At 39.5% G+C, this 12,091-nt stretch overlaps 1 protein-coding gene across 4 annotated transcripts in view; it reads right to left on the bottom strand.

Moving 5' to 3' along the window:
- The window catches only part of STKLD1 (serine/threonine kinase like domain containing 1), a 13,855-nt gene extending 1,764 nt beyond the window's left edge, over positions 1-12,091 (bottom strand). The window contains exons 1-17 of one of the 4 annotated variants that reach the window (XM_061476877.1): positions 12,019-12,091; positions 11,621-11,716; positions 11,101-11,145; positions 9,746-9,820; positions 8,955-9,059; positions 8,678-8,748; positions 8,341-8,456; positions 7,758-7,870; positions 7,500-7,660; positions 6,920-7,050; positions 6,206-6,289; positions 4,890-5,006; positions 4,208-4,342; positions 3,154-3,282; positions 1,970-2,098; positions 941-1,069; positions 266-403 (exon numbers count right to left, since the gene is read on the bottom strand). In XM_061476877.1, coding sequence (XP_061332861.1) covers positions 266-403; positions 941-1,069; positions 1,970-2,098; positions 3,154-3,282; positions 4,208-4,342; positions 4,890-5,006; positions 6,206-6,289; positions 6,920-7,050; positions 7,500-7,660; positions 7,758-7,870; positions 8,341-8,456; positions 8,678-8,748; positions 8,955-9,059; positions 9,746-9,820; positions 11,101-11,145; positions 11,621-11,716; positions 12,019-12,033 — 1,789 coding nt within the window. In that variant the 5' untranslated portion in view covers positions 12,034-12,091. Of the gene's footprint in view, positions 1-265; positions 817-940; positions 1,070-1,969; positions 2,099-3,153; positions 3,283-4,207; positions 4,343-4,889; positions 5,007-6,205; positions 6,290-6,919; positions 7,051-7,499; positions 7,661-7,757; positions 7,871-8,340; positions 8,457-8,677; positions 8,749-8,954; positions 9,060-9,745; positions 9,821-11,100; positions 11,146-11,620; positions 11,717-12,018 lie in introns of those variants that run through there. The other 3 variants (XM_061476878.1, XM_061476879.1, XM_061476881.1) reach the window with 3 other exon arrangements.

Raw genomic sequence — 12,091 nt, 5'->3', positions numbered from 1 at the left:
CCAGTAGGAACTAAAGAACAGCAGAGAGAGGACAGATGTACACACAGAAGGTGAGAGAAGTTGCAACATCACAGCAGAGTGGCATTTATTATTCAAGAACAAGGGGGATGAACTTCCAGTTGGAATTAATCCTCTCTCTTAGATACAGAGCAAGTCTTTCCCGTGAGCAACAAAGATGTCCCTCAGCAGATGCTGCTCCAGGTTTTTTACTACCTTTTGGGGGCAGGGGACAGGAAGAGACACGACAAACACCACCCCATCTCACCATACTGAATCATCTCATTAATCAGTATACAGATATTTTCCACTGCTTCTGGATCATCAAAGTGAAGGCAGTAGGCATCTTTGATCAGGTTTATTCCACTGCCTTTTGAATCCATTACAAGTCTCAAAGCTGCTGTTTCTGAAAGGGAAACAAACACTGCTAGGCTACTCGGTAGCTGCAGGCTGCATTGCCTGCTTTCCAGTCCCCCTGTTCCAGCTAGCACATGTGTGATATTTTTCCAGAAAGTCATGCCCTTTATTTTCAGACTTCCTAAAAGCTATTCTGAAGCGTATTTGGGAACAGCTAGCAGACCACGTAGGCAGCTGACACCATCATGCAATGGCAAAGCGGTATTTTAGCGTTTACCATTTTCATATTGATTCAGTTTTACCCTTTTATACAGTTGAAGCAATTTCATCATAAGTAACAAAACACTCTCAAGTTACTAACAGACCAGCTTGTGCTGATCCAATACTTCTCATACACGCATGCTGGGTCCATGGGAAGAAAACAAATTCCCACCTCCAGTTTCACTATTTCCTCTTCCAGCCCTGCAAGAAAAGGTTAACTCAGGAGAGCAGCTGTCAGTCCCAATCCCACCATGAACTCTCGATCTATATTGAAACATCCACTTTGAGCTAATGTGCAATTAATAAAAGAATTGCTGAACACTACCAGATAACCTTAGAAGGCTTGCTAGTGCCAGGCAGGCATTCTTCACCAGCACTGGTCTTCCTGGGTTCATCCTGAGCGCATCCAGCAGAAGTGCTGTTGTGGGCTCATACTCATTTTCAGTTAAGCAACCTGAGGAACAAAGACAAACACACAACCCCCCAAAACTTCAATGGGCTCAAAAGCCTTTACACTGATCAGTATTTCAACTTCAGAAACAGGAAGCAGAAGTGATTTTTTTAATATGCAATAAAAGTTACGAAGAAAGCATGTGAAAGCCTGTATTGCAGTAAAAAAAGGCCAAATGTGGTCACTCCATGAGTTGATCCAGGGGTGTAGGAGAAACTTATGATACATCATCTATGTCAAGATTCCATTTCATTATCCAAGCCAAAAGGAATGAAGAGTCCTGAACAGTCAACCTGTTCTGCTGGTCGATATGAGAAACAAGATCACTTAGGGTGTTTTACTTGGCTCTTCCTCATGGAAAAATGGCATAAGCACAGGGCAGTAGGTAAACATATGGCAATATTCTGCATGAGGAAGAAATAAGACAGTAGTACTGAAGGATGCATTCCTTAGTGCACATGATCATGAAAGATGTATTTTATCTTTTTTTAATCCAAAACATTATTCCAAATTTACAAAGCAAATGGCATAAAAAGAAGCCTCCCAGCCCATGCTGCACACTAATGCTGTCATCAAAGGCATAACACAAATGGGATCCTTGGTCTTAAGAGATAGGCCAGAATGCTCTCTGCACAACACGGGTTGTTGTAGCTGCCTATCACTACAGTAACCATCAGCAGCATCAGTTATACAATTGCTACAGCTCATCAATAATACCTTCATCGGGGGGTGTTAAAGAGTGAGCCCAGGGAAGACTGGTTAAGAGAGGATGCAAGTTCCTAACTCTGCTGCCACCTGCAGAGCCTGCTGAGATCAAGCAGCCTGTATTTCAAAGATCACCACTGAGAAGGCATGTTTGGTACACCAGCCTTTTCTAGGGACAAGGAGACAGGGAAAACACACCTTGGAGTGACAGTGCCCATAGAGCCGAGCAAGCAGACTCTGCAATGGCTCCGTTCTGGATGTGCTCTTGAAGGACCTCAAAGACAACAGGGACAGCTCTTGCCAGGAATGCACGGTCTATGTTAGTCTCTGAATTACCAGAACAAAAAGGAAAAGCATCAGCATTATTTAATCAACTAATCTCATACACACATTTTATGTCAAACTACATGAGTAAAATCTTAATGCATGATGGTATTGGAGCAATGAGATATTATCTTAGGATGGACAACAGCAGAGGGAAGGCATATAAAGATGTATTAAAAAAAAATCAAATTTTAGAGGACTAATAAATAGTAATGTTTATTGCAGAAAGTTGAACTTCTCCAGCAACTAGTTTTCTTTGCCATTGAAGTTCTACATGGGGATCACAGCAAGAAATCTTAAAAAATAGCCATCTTTCTGACAGAATATGGTCTGCAGGATGGATATTTGGCTAGTCACATAAATCAAATGGGTGGTTTGCTGCACTGAGGGAATCCTGTGCTTTCAGCCTTCCTGGATGAGTAGAACACCACACACCTATAAAAAAACATGCCACAGAAATAAATCCCCTAAAAAACTCCCAGTGTGCTCTCATAAGAAGGGGTCAGTTCAAGCTATGACTTGTGGCTCTTCAACTCTGTGGGGTGATGCTAGTTTAGTTCTGAGGCAATGGGAAGAATACACTTGCCACCTTGCTAAGCACATTTCTTTTGGTAAAGCAAGTCTCTAGGAGATGTCCAGCTCAAGATGTAGCTCAGTGCTGCCAAGATAAGTGTGACACAAAGCAATAATATGTTATTCATTCCAAATGCTATTCTGATAGCTAATCTGATATGATGTTTGCACTGCACAGAGCAAAACTGTGTGTACCCTTTCATTTCTGACAGCCTGTTCATAAGCTGTATCTTGGCCCAAACAGTAAAAATTTGCCTTTGACACCTTATCACAAAAAAGCTTGCTAAAAAGTCTGAATTAGTATTTAATTTTCTCTCATTTAACTCTGGATCGCTTCAAGTTATTCTAGTACTGCTGAGGAGACATCTCTCTAGAATGGGAGAAAGGAGTAAAATCCAGTCCCAGCAACAGGAATGTCTGAATTCAGGTACAATACCTGCTGCCTTTCGTCAGTCTAGGCACAACACTTGCTGTGTTCTACTCACCACTCACAGCCAAGCTCCAGAGCACCCCACAGCAAGGGAGGCAGATATTTTCATTATGAATAAAATTTCTTAAAATTGACAGAAGGTCTGGAATTACTCCAAGTTCCCACAGATTCTCTGCAATGACTTCTGGAAAGAAAAAAAAAAAAAAAAAAGGAAAAAAACCACAAGAAAATAAATTCTATAGAATCTGGTTATTTTTGTCCCACTCACTGTCCTCACAACAGAGAGCACTCACCGTATTTAAACAGCGATAACAAACCAGCAACATGATACCATCAACCAGACAAAAGCAAGAGAACAGACCAAAGGTCTTTAACAAGATGCACTTAAGCACAGTGCTCAGCACAAGTGACCCTTTCAAACAGATGTTTGGCCATTTTTTTCCTTGCAGATCTGAAATTTACAGAGCAGAAAAGGACTCAGAGGGTATAAATTGCTATTTTTCAAGTGTTTGCAATTTAGTAATTCAAATTACCTCAGCTTTAGAATTAGGGGACACTCTAGAAGTAGTTTGGTCTTAGATAAGTTTACTTGTACATGACACTTTTTACATTTTGTTTTTTTTTTTAATAAGATTAACTTCTTGCTGCTAAATTCTTCTGTAAGCATTTAGAAAAGCAGTCTTCTGATGACTGTTGAACGGACACTCAAGACAGGTAAAAAATACTGCAAGTATTTAACAACTAAAATCTCAGGAGAAAAACAAGGAACAATTAGGTAGAAGGATTTCAATTCACCATGGCACAGTCAAAAATAGAATCCAGGTTCTATGGCCCCATTCTCCCAAGCACTACTATATGCACAGTCTCTACTTGTTTTCAAAACAAGATGAAATACAGAACTGCATGTATTAGAGTGGTCCTGTAAGTACCTGAAGCCTCAGCAGTGTATTTTACACTTTCTAGAGTGTTATCTTACCGATATTACCACTATCAAACCAATACCTACAGACATCCACATCTCCCAGTGAAGTCACAAGTTCTGTATTATATCTTAGATTACAAAAGCAGAAACACAAGAATATTCCCCAAAAATGAACCAGGTCACCCACCGCTGGCTGAAAGCGTCATCAGTAACGTGCAGAACAATGAAAGTAACTCTTCACTGTCAGAGTGTTTTCTCACTGTGTCTAATAGAGAGCTGATCGAATTCTCATCCAGGACCATCATCATATCCAGTTCTAGAGCTGTCAGAAGTAAACATTTGAACAGAACAAAGCCTGAGCCCCCTGCTGTCAGTGCAAGTAAAACATTCAGTTAACAGCATTTCTTAACATAACATATCCCAAAGTTAATTTAAATTTTTCTTTTTCTGAAACACAATTCTTACTGTTTTCAAGCTTATATCATTAGCAGGTGTTATTCAGGTAAATTGCCAAGCAAGTGACAGCAGGGACCACACGAGAGACCAAACCAGAGTTTTATGGCTTGAAATTCAAATACCAGGACACTGAGAGTCTCTTATTTACACACTCTAGTAACACTCTACGTAACATGAAACTTGGTAGCCTAAGATTAGTAACCTGTATTTAAAATTAACATTAACACAGAAATCATGTATGCCAGTCCTGAATCAAGTCCATGAGAATCCATGATCTTACAGCTAACTTCTCTATTACTTTTCATTTATCCCTTAAAAGCATTACTGAACCCATTTAAAACCTTATATGCTACATCTAACTTATAAGATAAGGCTGTATTACTCAGCATAAATTGGAAGTCTCATAACTGTACCTGGATTAAGAATTTCAAGCAATAAACTGCAACCGTCTACTTGTAACTTGAGAGAATCTACATGAGTCTTCATGGCAAAAGTGATCAATTCTGTGACCATTAGCAGATAGGGAGAGGCTGGGGGGAAGAGTTGAGACAACGTTCAGTTTCAGAGCTTCAAACACTGAGTGGATATCTATACTCCAAAACACAAGAGTTCCAGTTTCAAGTAAATTTAAGTCCCTTTTTTTACATAAAGGCAATGTAATACAGCAGAAGAATATTTTAAATCAGAGAGAACAAAATGCTAGTACAGGTGGAACAATGCAGAGTGAATTTTGTAGTCTCCGTGGGAAATGTCTCTTCAATAGAGGCAGCTGCAAGGCTATGTAAATTAAGTGCAGCCAGCATGTTGCTGGTAAGTCAGATTGGCATGGTTAACTGGTCACGTAGCAAGCTGTGGGGTAGAACACCGTGCATGAGCCCAAACCCATGCTTTCCAGGATCTGTGGCTAAAAGTATTTCACTAGGTCTCCTAGTTCTAGGAAGACACTGAACTTTTGGAATAGCTAATACAACTATTCACTGTATCCACAAATGCATGATGAAATGTTGAATTGACTACATGTTGAATTGACTAATGTTGAATGGACTACATTTTGAGCATCTTCAAAGATGTGAGCAGTCATGGTAAGTCACAGAGCAGAAGTGACAAACAAGCCAATCAGATGTGTGCACAGCCTTGTATTATTGTCAATAGAATTGAATGAGAATCACAAAGATCCATTTGTTTGATTATTTATAACCAAACCCTGCTGATCTACTGAGTAAAGCTTTCTTCAGTAACAGAATTGAAGACATGGGTAACTAAGAAAAGTAAATCACTTTTTCCTTATCAATTAGATATGAACACCTCTGTGTTTAAGCCTGATAAGCTAATGCTAGCACTGAAATGCTATCAAATGACAGCACATAAAATAACAGAGGTAACGTGGTGCTTTGAAAACACTAACCTTGACCTGAAAGAGTAATCTGAAAAATGTACAGATGCCAGAAGAAAGTATAGTCTTCACTCACACTGCTTTATTAAACATACAGGAATTAGACATGCATAGCTTTCTTTTGCTCTATCACTCTTAGCCCTAGGCATTATCCTCAAGTTGCCCAGCACTGATATGAATTCTCTTCCTTAAATGTCAGTTTGCCAATTCAATGAGTTGCCAATTAAAATATCACTAAGGTTTTTTTCAGTGCCTATTTGTCTCATAAGGTGAAGAACTTCTCCTGTGCAATAAAAGCAGTTACAAAACAAGTTCATTAATAAAATAGTGACTTACCACTTTTATCTCTTATGAAGCTGGTGAGGTGCTGAATGGCTTTCACTTGTACTAATTCTATATGCCAGAAAGCCTGCATGATTTCTAAATAAACCAAGAAAATTCCTTTAACCATTAGATACAAACACTTAGAGAAAGCACCCAGATTTTCTCTATTTTGTGTAAGATGTGAATTCATATTAATGAAAAAAATGTAATTTGTTATTGTTGAAAAAAAGAAAAGCTTTTCCCCTAAATCAAACACTTAAACACTACAAAATGTTATGATCCACCTGCATAATCTGTGAATTTGGCATTATATACTTTGGGGACCTATTAGAATATTAAATCAGAGCAGGAATAGGGGATCTAAATGCATTATTCCGATAGCCTCTTCGGATTAAGAAAATAACTTCCTTATTTAGAAGGAATTAATGGAGCAGATCCTTTGTTGGCATAATTTGGCAAACATTGTTAGAATGTAGACAAAGTAAGTGGGCCTCATCAGTTTTCTAAGGAATGGTCTGACCCCATTTACTGGTGCAGTAGGTGTGGCTGGTAATCTTACAAGGTTATATAAAGGCTGTGTAAAATCCTTCCTCCAAATAGCATCCCACTTTATTTCAAGTAAAATTAATGCCCAATAATTAATTTTCAAATAAAACACATGCTGACTAGAAAACACACAGGTTTAATTCCTATGAAAATCGCTACCAATTTCATTTTCCTTATTACCTAGGACATTTTCAATTCCTCCCTCAAGGAGCACATCTACTATTTTGGGAGGCAAAGACGCTTTCAGTTTTACTGAAGGTGCACCAGCAGCAGTCAGGTAGTCCCTGATAAACGGAACATCAGTCAGATCTCTAGAATTACAAGAGACAAAAGCAGAACCAATAAGTTAGAAATGGTAAGTTACAAAGAAAATCTGTAGGCTTTGTTTCATTTTGATATAAAAACCTAGTATTTCTTCTCAAGACTAGATTATTTTTGATAGAACTTAAACAATTTACTACAAAACAGCTAAAGAAAGCATTTACACTAAGCAAGCCATGCTTAGGCTTCAAGTTAATGCCTTGTAAAACTGTGTACAACATGATTTTATGAAGTAACTCTATCAGAATGCCCACTTCTGAACAATCACCAAGCCACTGACTTTTCTAATAACTCAATTTGCCATGGCAGTATGACCAGCACCCTTGACTCGAGTTCTTTCAAAGAGCAGCTAACATTTTCATCTTTGTGAAGGTAGGTGAGGCTTAGGACCAAAAAAAAAACCAGCCAAAAAAATGAAAGGCAAGAATCCAGAACTCACTCTGCTGTGGCTCTCATGCTGGGCTGAATCTGTAGCATCATAAATAAAACTGGAAATAAAGTCAAAGAGCTGTTATCTCCATTCTGCATTCCTGTCTGAACCCCCTCAAGATGGCTTGTATCCTGTCTAATATCCTGCAGTAATGAAGTTATCTCTTCTCCCTGTGAAAAGTGTGGTATCAGAAGAGCTTTCACACACTTGCTTACAGACATCCTAGTAGGCCCATATTTTAATCTATAATGAAGCATTATTACATACATTCAGAATAAAGCAGGTCATCATGTCAAGTAGAATACAACCTAGAGACCAGATGTCAGATTTCTCAGTAAAAATAAAATCGAATGTTTCTGGAGCCATCCAAGACTTGCTATCTGTTGAAACACAAGTTATGCAGTAATGTTGCTAACACTGTACTATATATAGTTTCTGTTTGCACATGTATGAACTGCAGGCAATTATTTTATGTCAAAAAAATAATTAAGGTATATTCTGCAGAGATTAGACACTTTTTACTGGTGAGACATCACAAGAGACTAAAACACACTGTAACTACTGAGCAATTTTCTAAGATGTTACTGCATATATATCAAGCTAAAACGGATTCAAACCCTGTGTTGCAGAGGCCTGAGACTCAGACATACCTATAGCTTTCAGTTATGAGCAGGGAACTGCAGGCAACTGCCTAGGAGTATTCTATTCACACTTCAGAAGACAAATAGTGTAATGTAGAAAAGGAGGAGGGAAAGCTAGTTCTTCTTTGGCTGATTTTTCTGAGGGCTAAAGAATATCCATGCTAACCAAATCTTTTAAAGTAAAAAAAAAGAGTAAAACAAATAACTACTTTCTTCCACTCTTATTTTCCATTTCATCTCATCTGTCATAAGTGTTTCTGTACTGAAGTCGCTAAGCATGAAGGATGCTTCACCAGTCACAAGTATGTTTGACGGCTTGAGATTTCTGCAACACAAAGATTTTCTGTCAGTCTGTGAAACTGGAGTCTAATGATACACAACTACATGTTCCCTGTATCTTTACACATCTGGATATGAAGACCAGAATTTCTAGCTCCTACTCCCCCATTTGGAATAGTAAAAAACACTGCCTCTGAGCAGCTGTGCTGAACCGTCACTGCAAAGAGCAGTGACCTGTCAGACACAGAGAACAAGATTTCTACTCACCTGTGGAAAATATTTTGTTTGTGTATATAAAACAAAGCATCCACCATCTGTCCCAGGAACTTCAGAATCACCTATTGAGGGGAATATACATTAAAGCATAACAAATAGAATAACTTACAGGGACCTTTTGGAAGACAGCTTCTGAAGCACCCTTCAGCAAAACACTGTGCTTTGAAGGTTTTAGGGAGGACTTTGAGAAAGAGGGAATAGCAAGGGAGAAATATAAAAGCAGTTGAACTCTATCAGTTCAACCAGATGCTTTTTCTGTACTTTTTACCATGTCTGTTATTTTTTCCAACTTCTGCCTTTTTTCCTTGATGACAGATGAAAGATCTCTTTGGCCTGAGTGCTGCATTACCAGATAAAGGAACAGACATGACACCTGTAAAAAACACCACACCAATTTTGTCCAATTGTTTGTATGGAATCCTATATCCAGTAAGAAAGATAAAACCAAGCACTTGGCCAAACTGGTGGGTGTGCTGCTCACCAATACCACGGGGTGTTCCAAGATGAGTAATCTCTTGCAGAGGAGACAATATTTACTCTTTTATTAAAAATATACCATGTGTGTTGTTTTGGGGGATTTTGGGGGTGTTTTGGTTTTTTGTTTATTAGCTTTTTAATACCAAAAAAAATAAAAATCATCAAGCATCTTATCCAAAGCCATGTGGGACAATTCAAGTCAAATACACATCCATAAAATCAATACAAAGTTTGCCTGAGCACTCAATAAATTCTGCAAGTAAATGAGTCAGGGCTTTCAGCTTCCCATAGTCCCCTCTAAAAGGGTCTTCATGCAGGCACAAAATCAGTACTGCACACTGGTTCATATCAGAAACTGAGTCAGGTGCAGTACCACATGCGAGCGACTCCAGTCCGCGTATCTGCACAGCTTTTCAGCATGTCTACTCAGGAGTTAAAGCAGGCTCCTTTCAGATCAAATAACCTCTCTTTTTTTTTTTTTTAGCATCTCACACCAACAACCCTAGATTTAAACCTGCAAAAATGCTGACACGCCTACAATGTTAACCCTGTGTTCCAGTGTAACCAATCCTTCATTCTCACCTTATTATCCCACGTCACAAACGATTCCTTGTAAGTACAGATGTTTGAGTGATGAAGGTTTAGCAAATTCATTGCCTGCACAGAATAAAAATTGCAGAGAAACCTTTCAATAGCTACAGTCCTTCCCATTAACAGGAACCTTAAACAATATCCTAAGCCAGTTCCCGACTTGTTTGTGTCATGTGCCTGCTCAAATTCTTTCAGTGTGCAAGCTCTCTTATCTATCTGCATCTGCCAGTGCCAAGTTAAGGAAAATATTTAATTGAGATTCTACTCAATATAATGCTGCAACAGCCTTGTGAGATTCAAGGATATAAATTGATCCTTAGAGAGATGATATGTGAACCACTCCCTCTTCTTCAATTCCTAAGCCTGAAAACACATCTTAGAATATGAAAGTCAAGATTCTTTTTCTAGCATAACCATTATTTCCAGTAACCCCTATGCAAGATTGACACTGGTGAGATGCTTATCTATCTCCTTGAAGCTGTTTTCACTGTAAGGACTCTAACAATTACCAATTACTTCAGCAAGTTTGCTGATGATGTGAAAGGTAAGAATTCACCTTATTCTCCTATAGTTGTGTTTGTAGCTGTGCAGACACAACAGAAGAACTCTAAGAGCCATGCTCCCAGCTGGCATAACTGCATTTATGTCGATATACACATACATGAGCAGAAAAATTGGACCAAAATCTCAATAATGCCTTGGTACATAAAGAGATCACCTCTTGAGCAGGATGAAGCATCTGTACAGATGTGTATTCTCACTCATTTATAACTGCAGACATCATGCATGCTGGACATTGTGAGACTAATCCATCATCTGCTACTGCACATGATTTAAAATGCCAAAATTAATTTCAATAATAGTATTTCTAGTGTTGCTTCTTACTCAAGGCATTGAAACAAGTTTTTTAAAAAAAAAAGTATAACAAAAGAAGTTAAATCATTCACATCAAAAAATGTCCAGGTCTCAGAAAAGAACACATCATGAAGCATATTAACTAGAAATTGAGTTATTAGTAAAACTATAAACAGAAGATTCTCCTTAAACTTAAAGGCCAAAACAACGAGCTTTGCTCTTTGTCTTCAGCACAAAACAAATACAAATGCTGAAAAAGGACTAACCTCTAAGAACAGCTGTCCATTTGAATCTACATATTCAAACAGAAGAGAATTAATACAAAATACTGACCTAAACCCAAGCAGAGAGCAGGGAGAACATCCCTCAGGTAGTCCTACCTGATTTACATCTTGACTATTTACTTAGTTAATCCTTACAGATAAAAGACATTGGTCTGTTAAAGACTTTGGTCTTCCCAATAAAGTACTGAAGAAAAATTGCACTGATACCTCCTTCAAGGCCTCATTTGCTTGCTTTTCTTTAATGCACTGCACCTGCAACAAACAAAAGACAAGGATGAGATTATAATAGAGACAGGCACATTTTAAGCCTGAGCAATCTTGTCAAGAATACTAGAACTGCAAGTTTTGCATGAATTGGCATAAATTTTCAGTGACAGCTCCAGTCCCTAATGTTTAGGACAGTCTCCCTGGGAGCTGGCCAGAAACAGTTTCAAATGAGTCCACAACAGTTTTACCTAGTCCTTTCTTGTACTGCCATAGTAGCAGCAAGCTAATGTGAAAACACGTCAGATGGACCTAAATAGGCTGCTCCCATTTCCCACTTTTAACCTCAATATTCTAGTAATCTGATCTGAATCAGCCAATTTCTAAAACAGCAGCACAATAAGATGTAAGCCTACTCTTACCCAGGGGCCAAGCAACCTGTGTGTCTGTTACTATCAAAGGGGTCACAGAGATTAACAAATGTGCCAATGGACTCTTGTTTTCTTAGCGACGACCTTCTCACCTGCTTTATTATGTATTTCTTCTCCACACCCTTTTCCGTTTTCAATTCAGCTACCAGCATCGTGCCCAGGGCCCCAGGCTGGAGCTGCTCCAGCACCTGCGGGGCACAGGAAACACTCGTGCACTTGGTCACTTGCAAGCAGTAGAACAACAACGCAAAAAGTCCTTTCAAGCCACTTTCCCTGCAGGCACCCTCCACGCATCACCACAGCAGGGTGACAGGCTCCCGCATGCCCACCCCATCCTCGGGAGGCACACAGGCTTCTCCTCCCCCTCTGCAGGGAGATCAGCCCAGCGTACCCACACGCCTGCCCCTAGGCCACAGTGCCCCCTACCATCCCCAGTAAGGCTGCAACCACCCCCTCCCTGACGGACGAGGCCTGGTCCTGCAGGCAGCACCTCGTACTTCTCCATGGCGGAACAGGGGGAGGCAGGGCAGGCTGCTGGTGTGGCGGGGCCCCCGCGGCTGGCC

This window comes from Pezoporus flaviventris, unplaced genomic scaffold (genome assembly GCF_033815535.1).
Source record: "Pezoporus flaviventris isolate CSIRO_AGI_PZ_B2104156 unplaced genomic scaffold, CSIRO_AGI_Pfla_v1 ptg000097l, whole genome shotgun sequence".
Taxonomy (NCBI): Eukaryota; Metazoa; Chordata; class Aves; order Psittaciformes; family Psittacidae; genus Pezoporus; species Pezoporus flaviventris.
The sequence above is the reverse complement of the archived record's forward strand: the minus strand, read 5'-3'. Positions and strand labels throughout refer to the sequence as shown.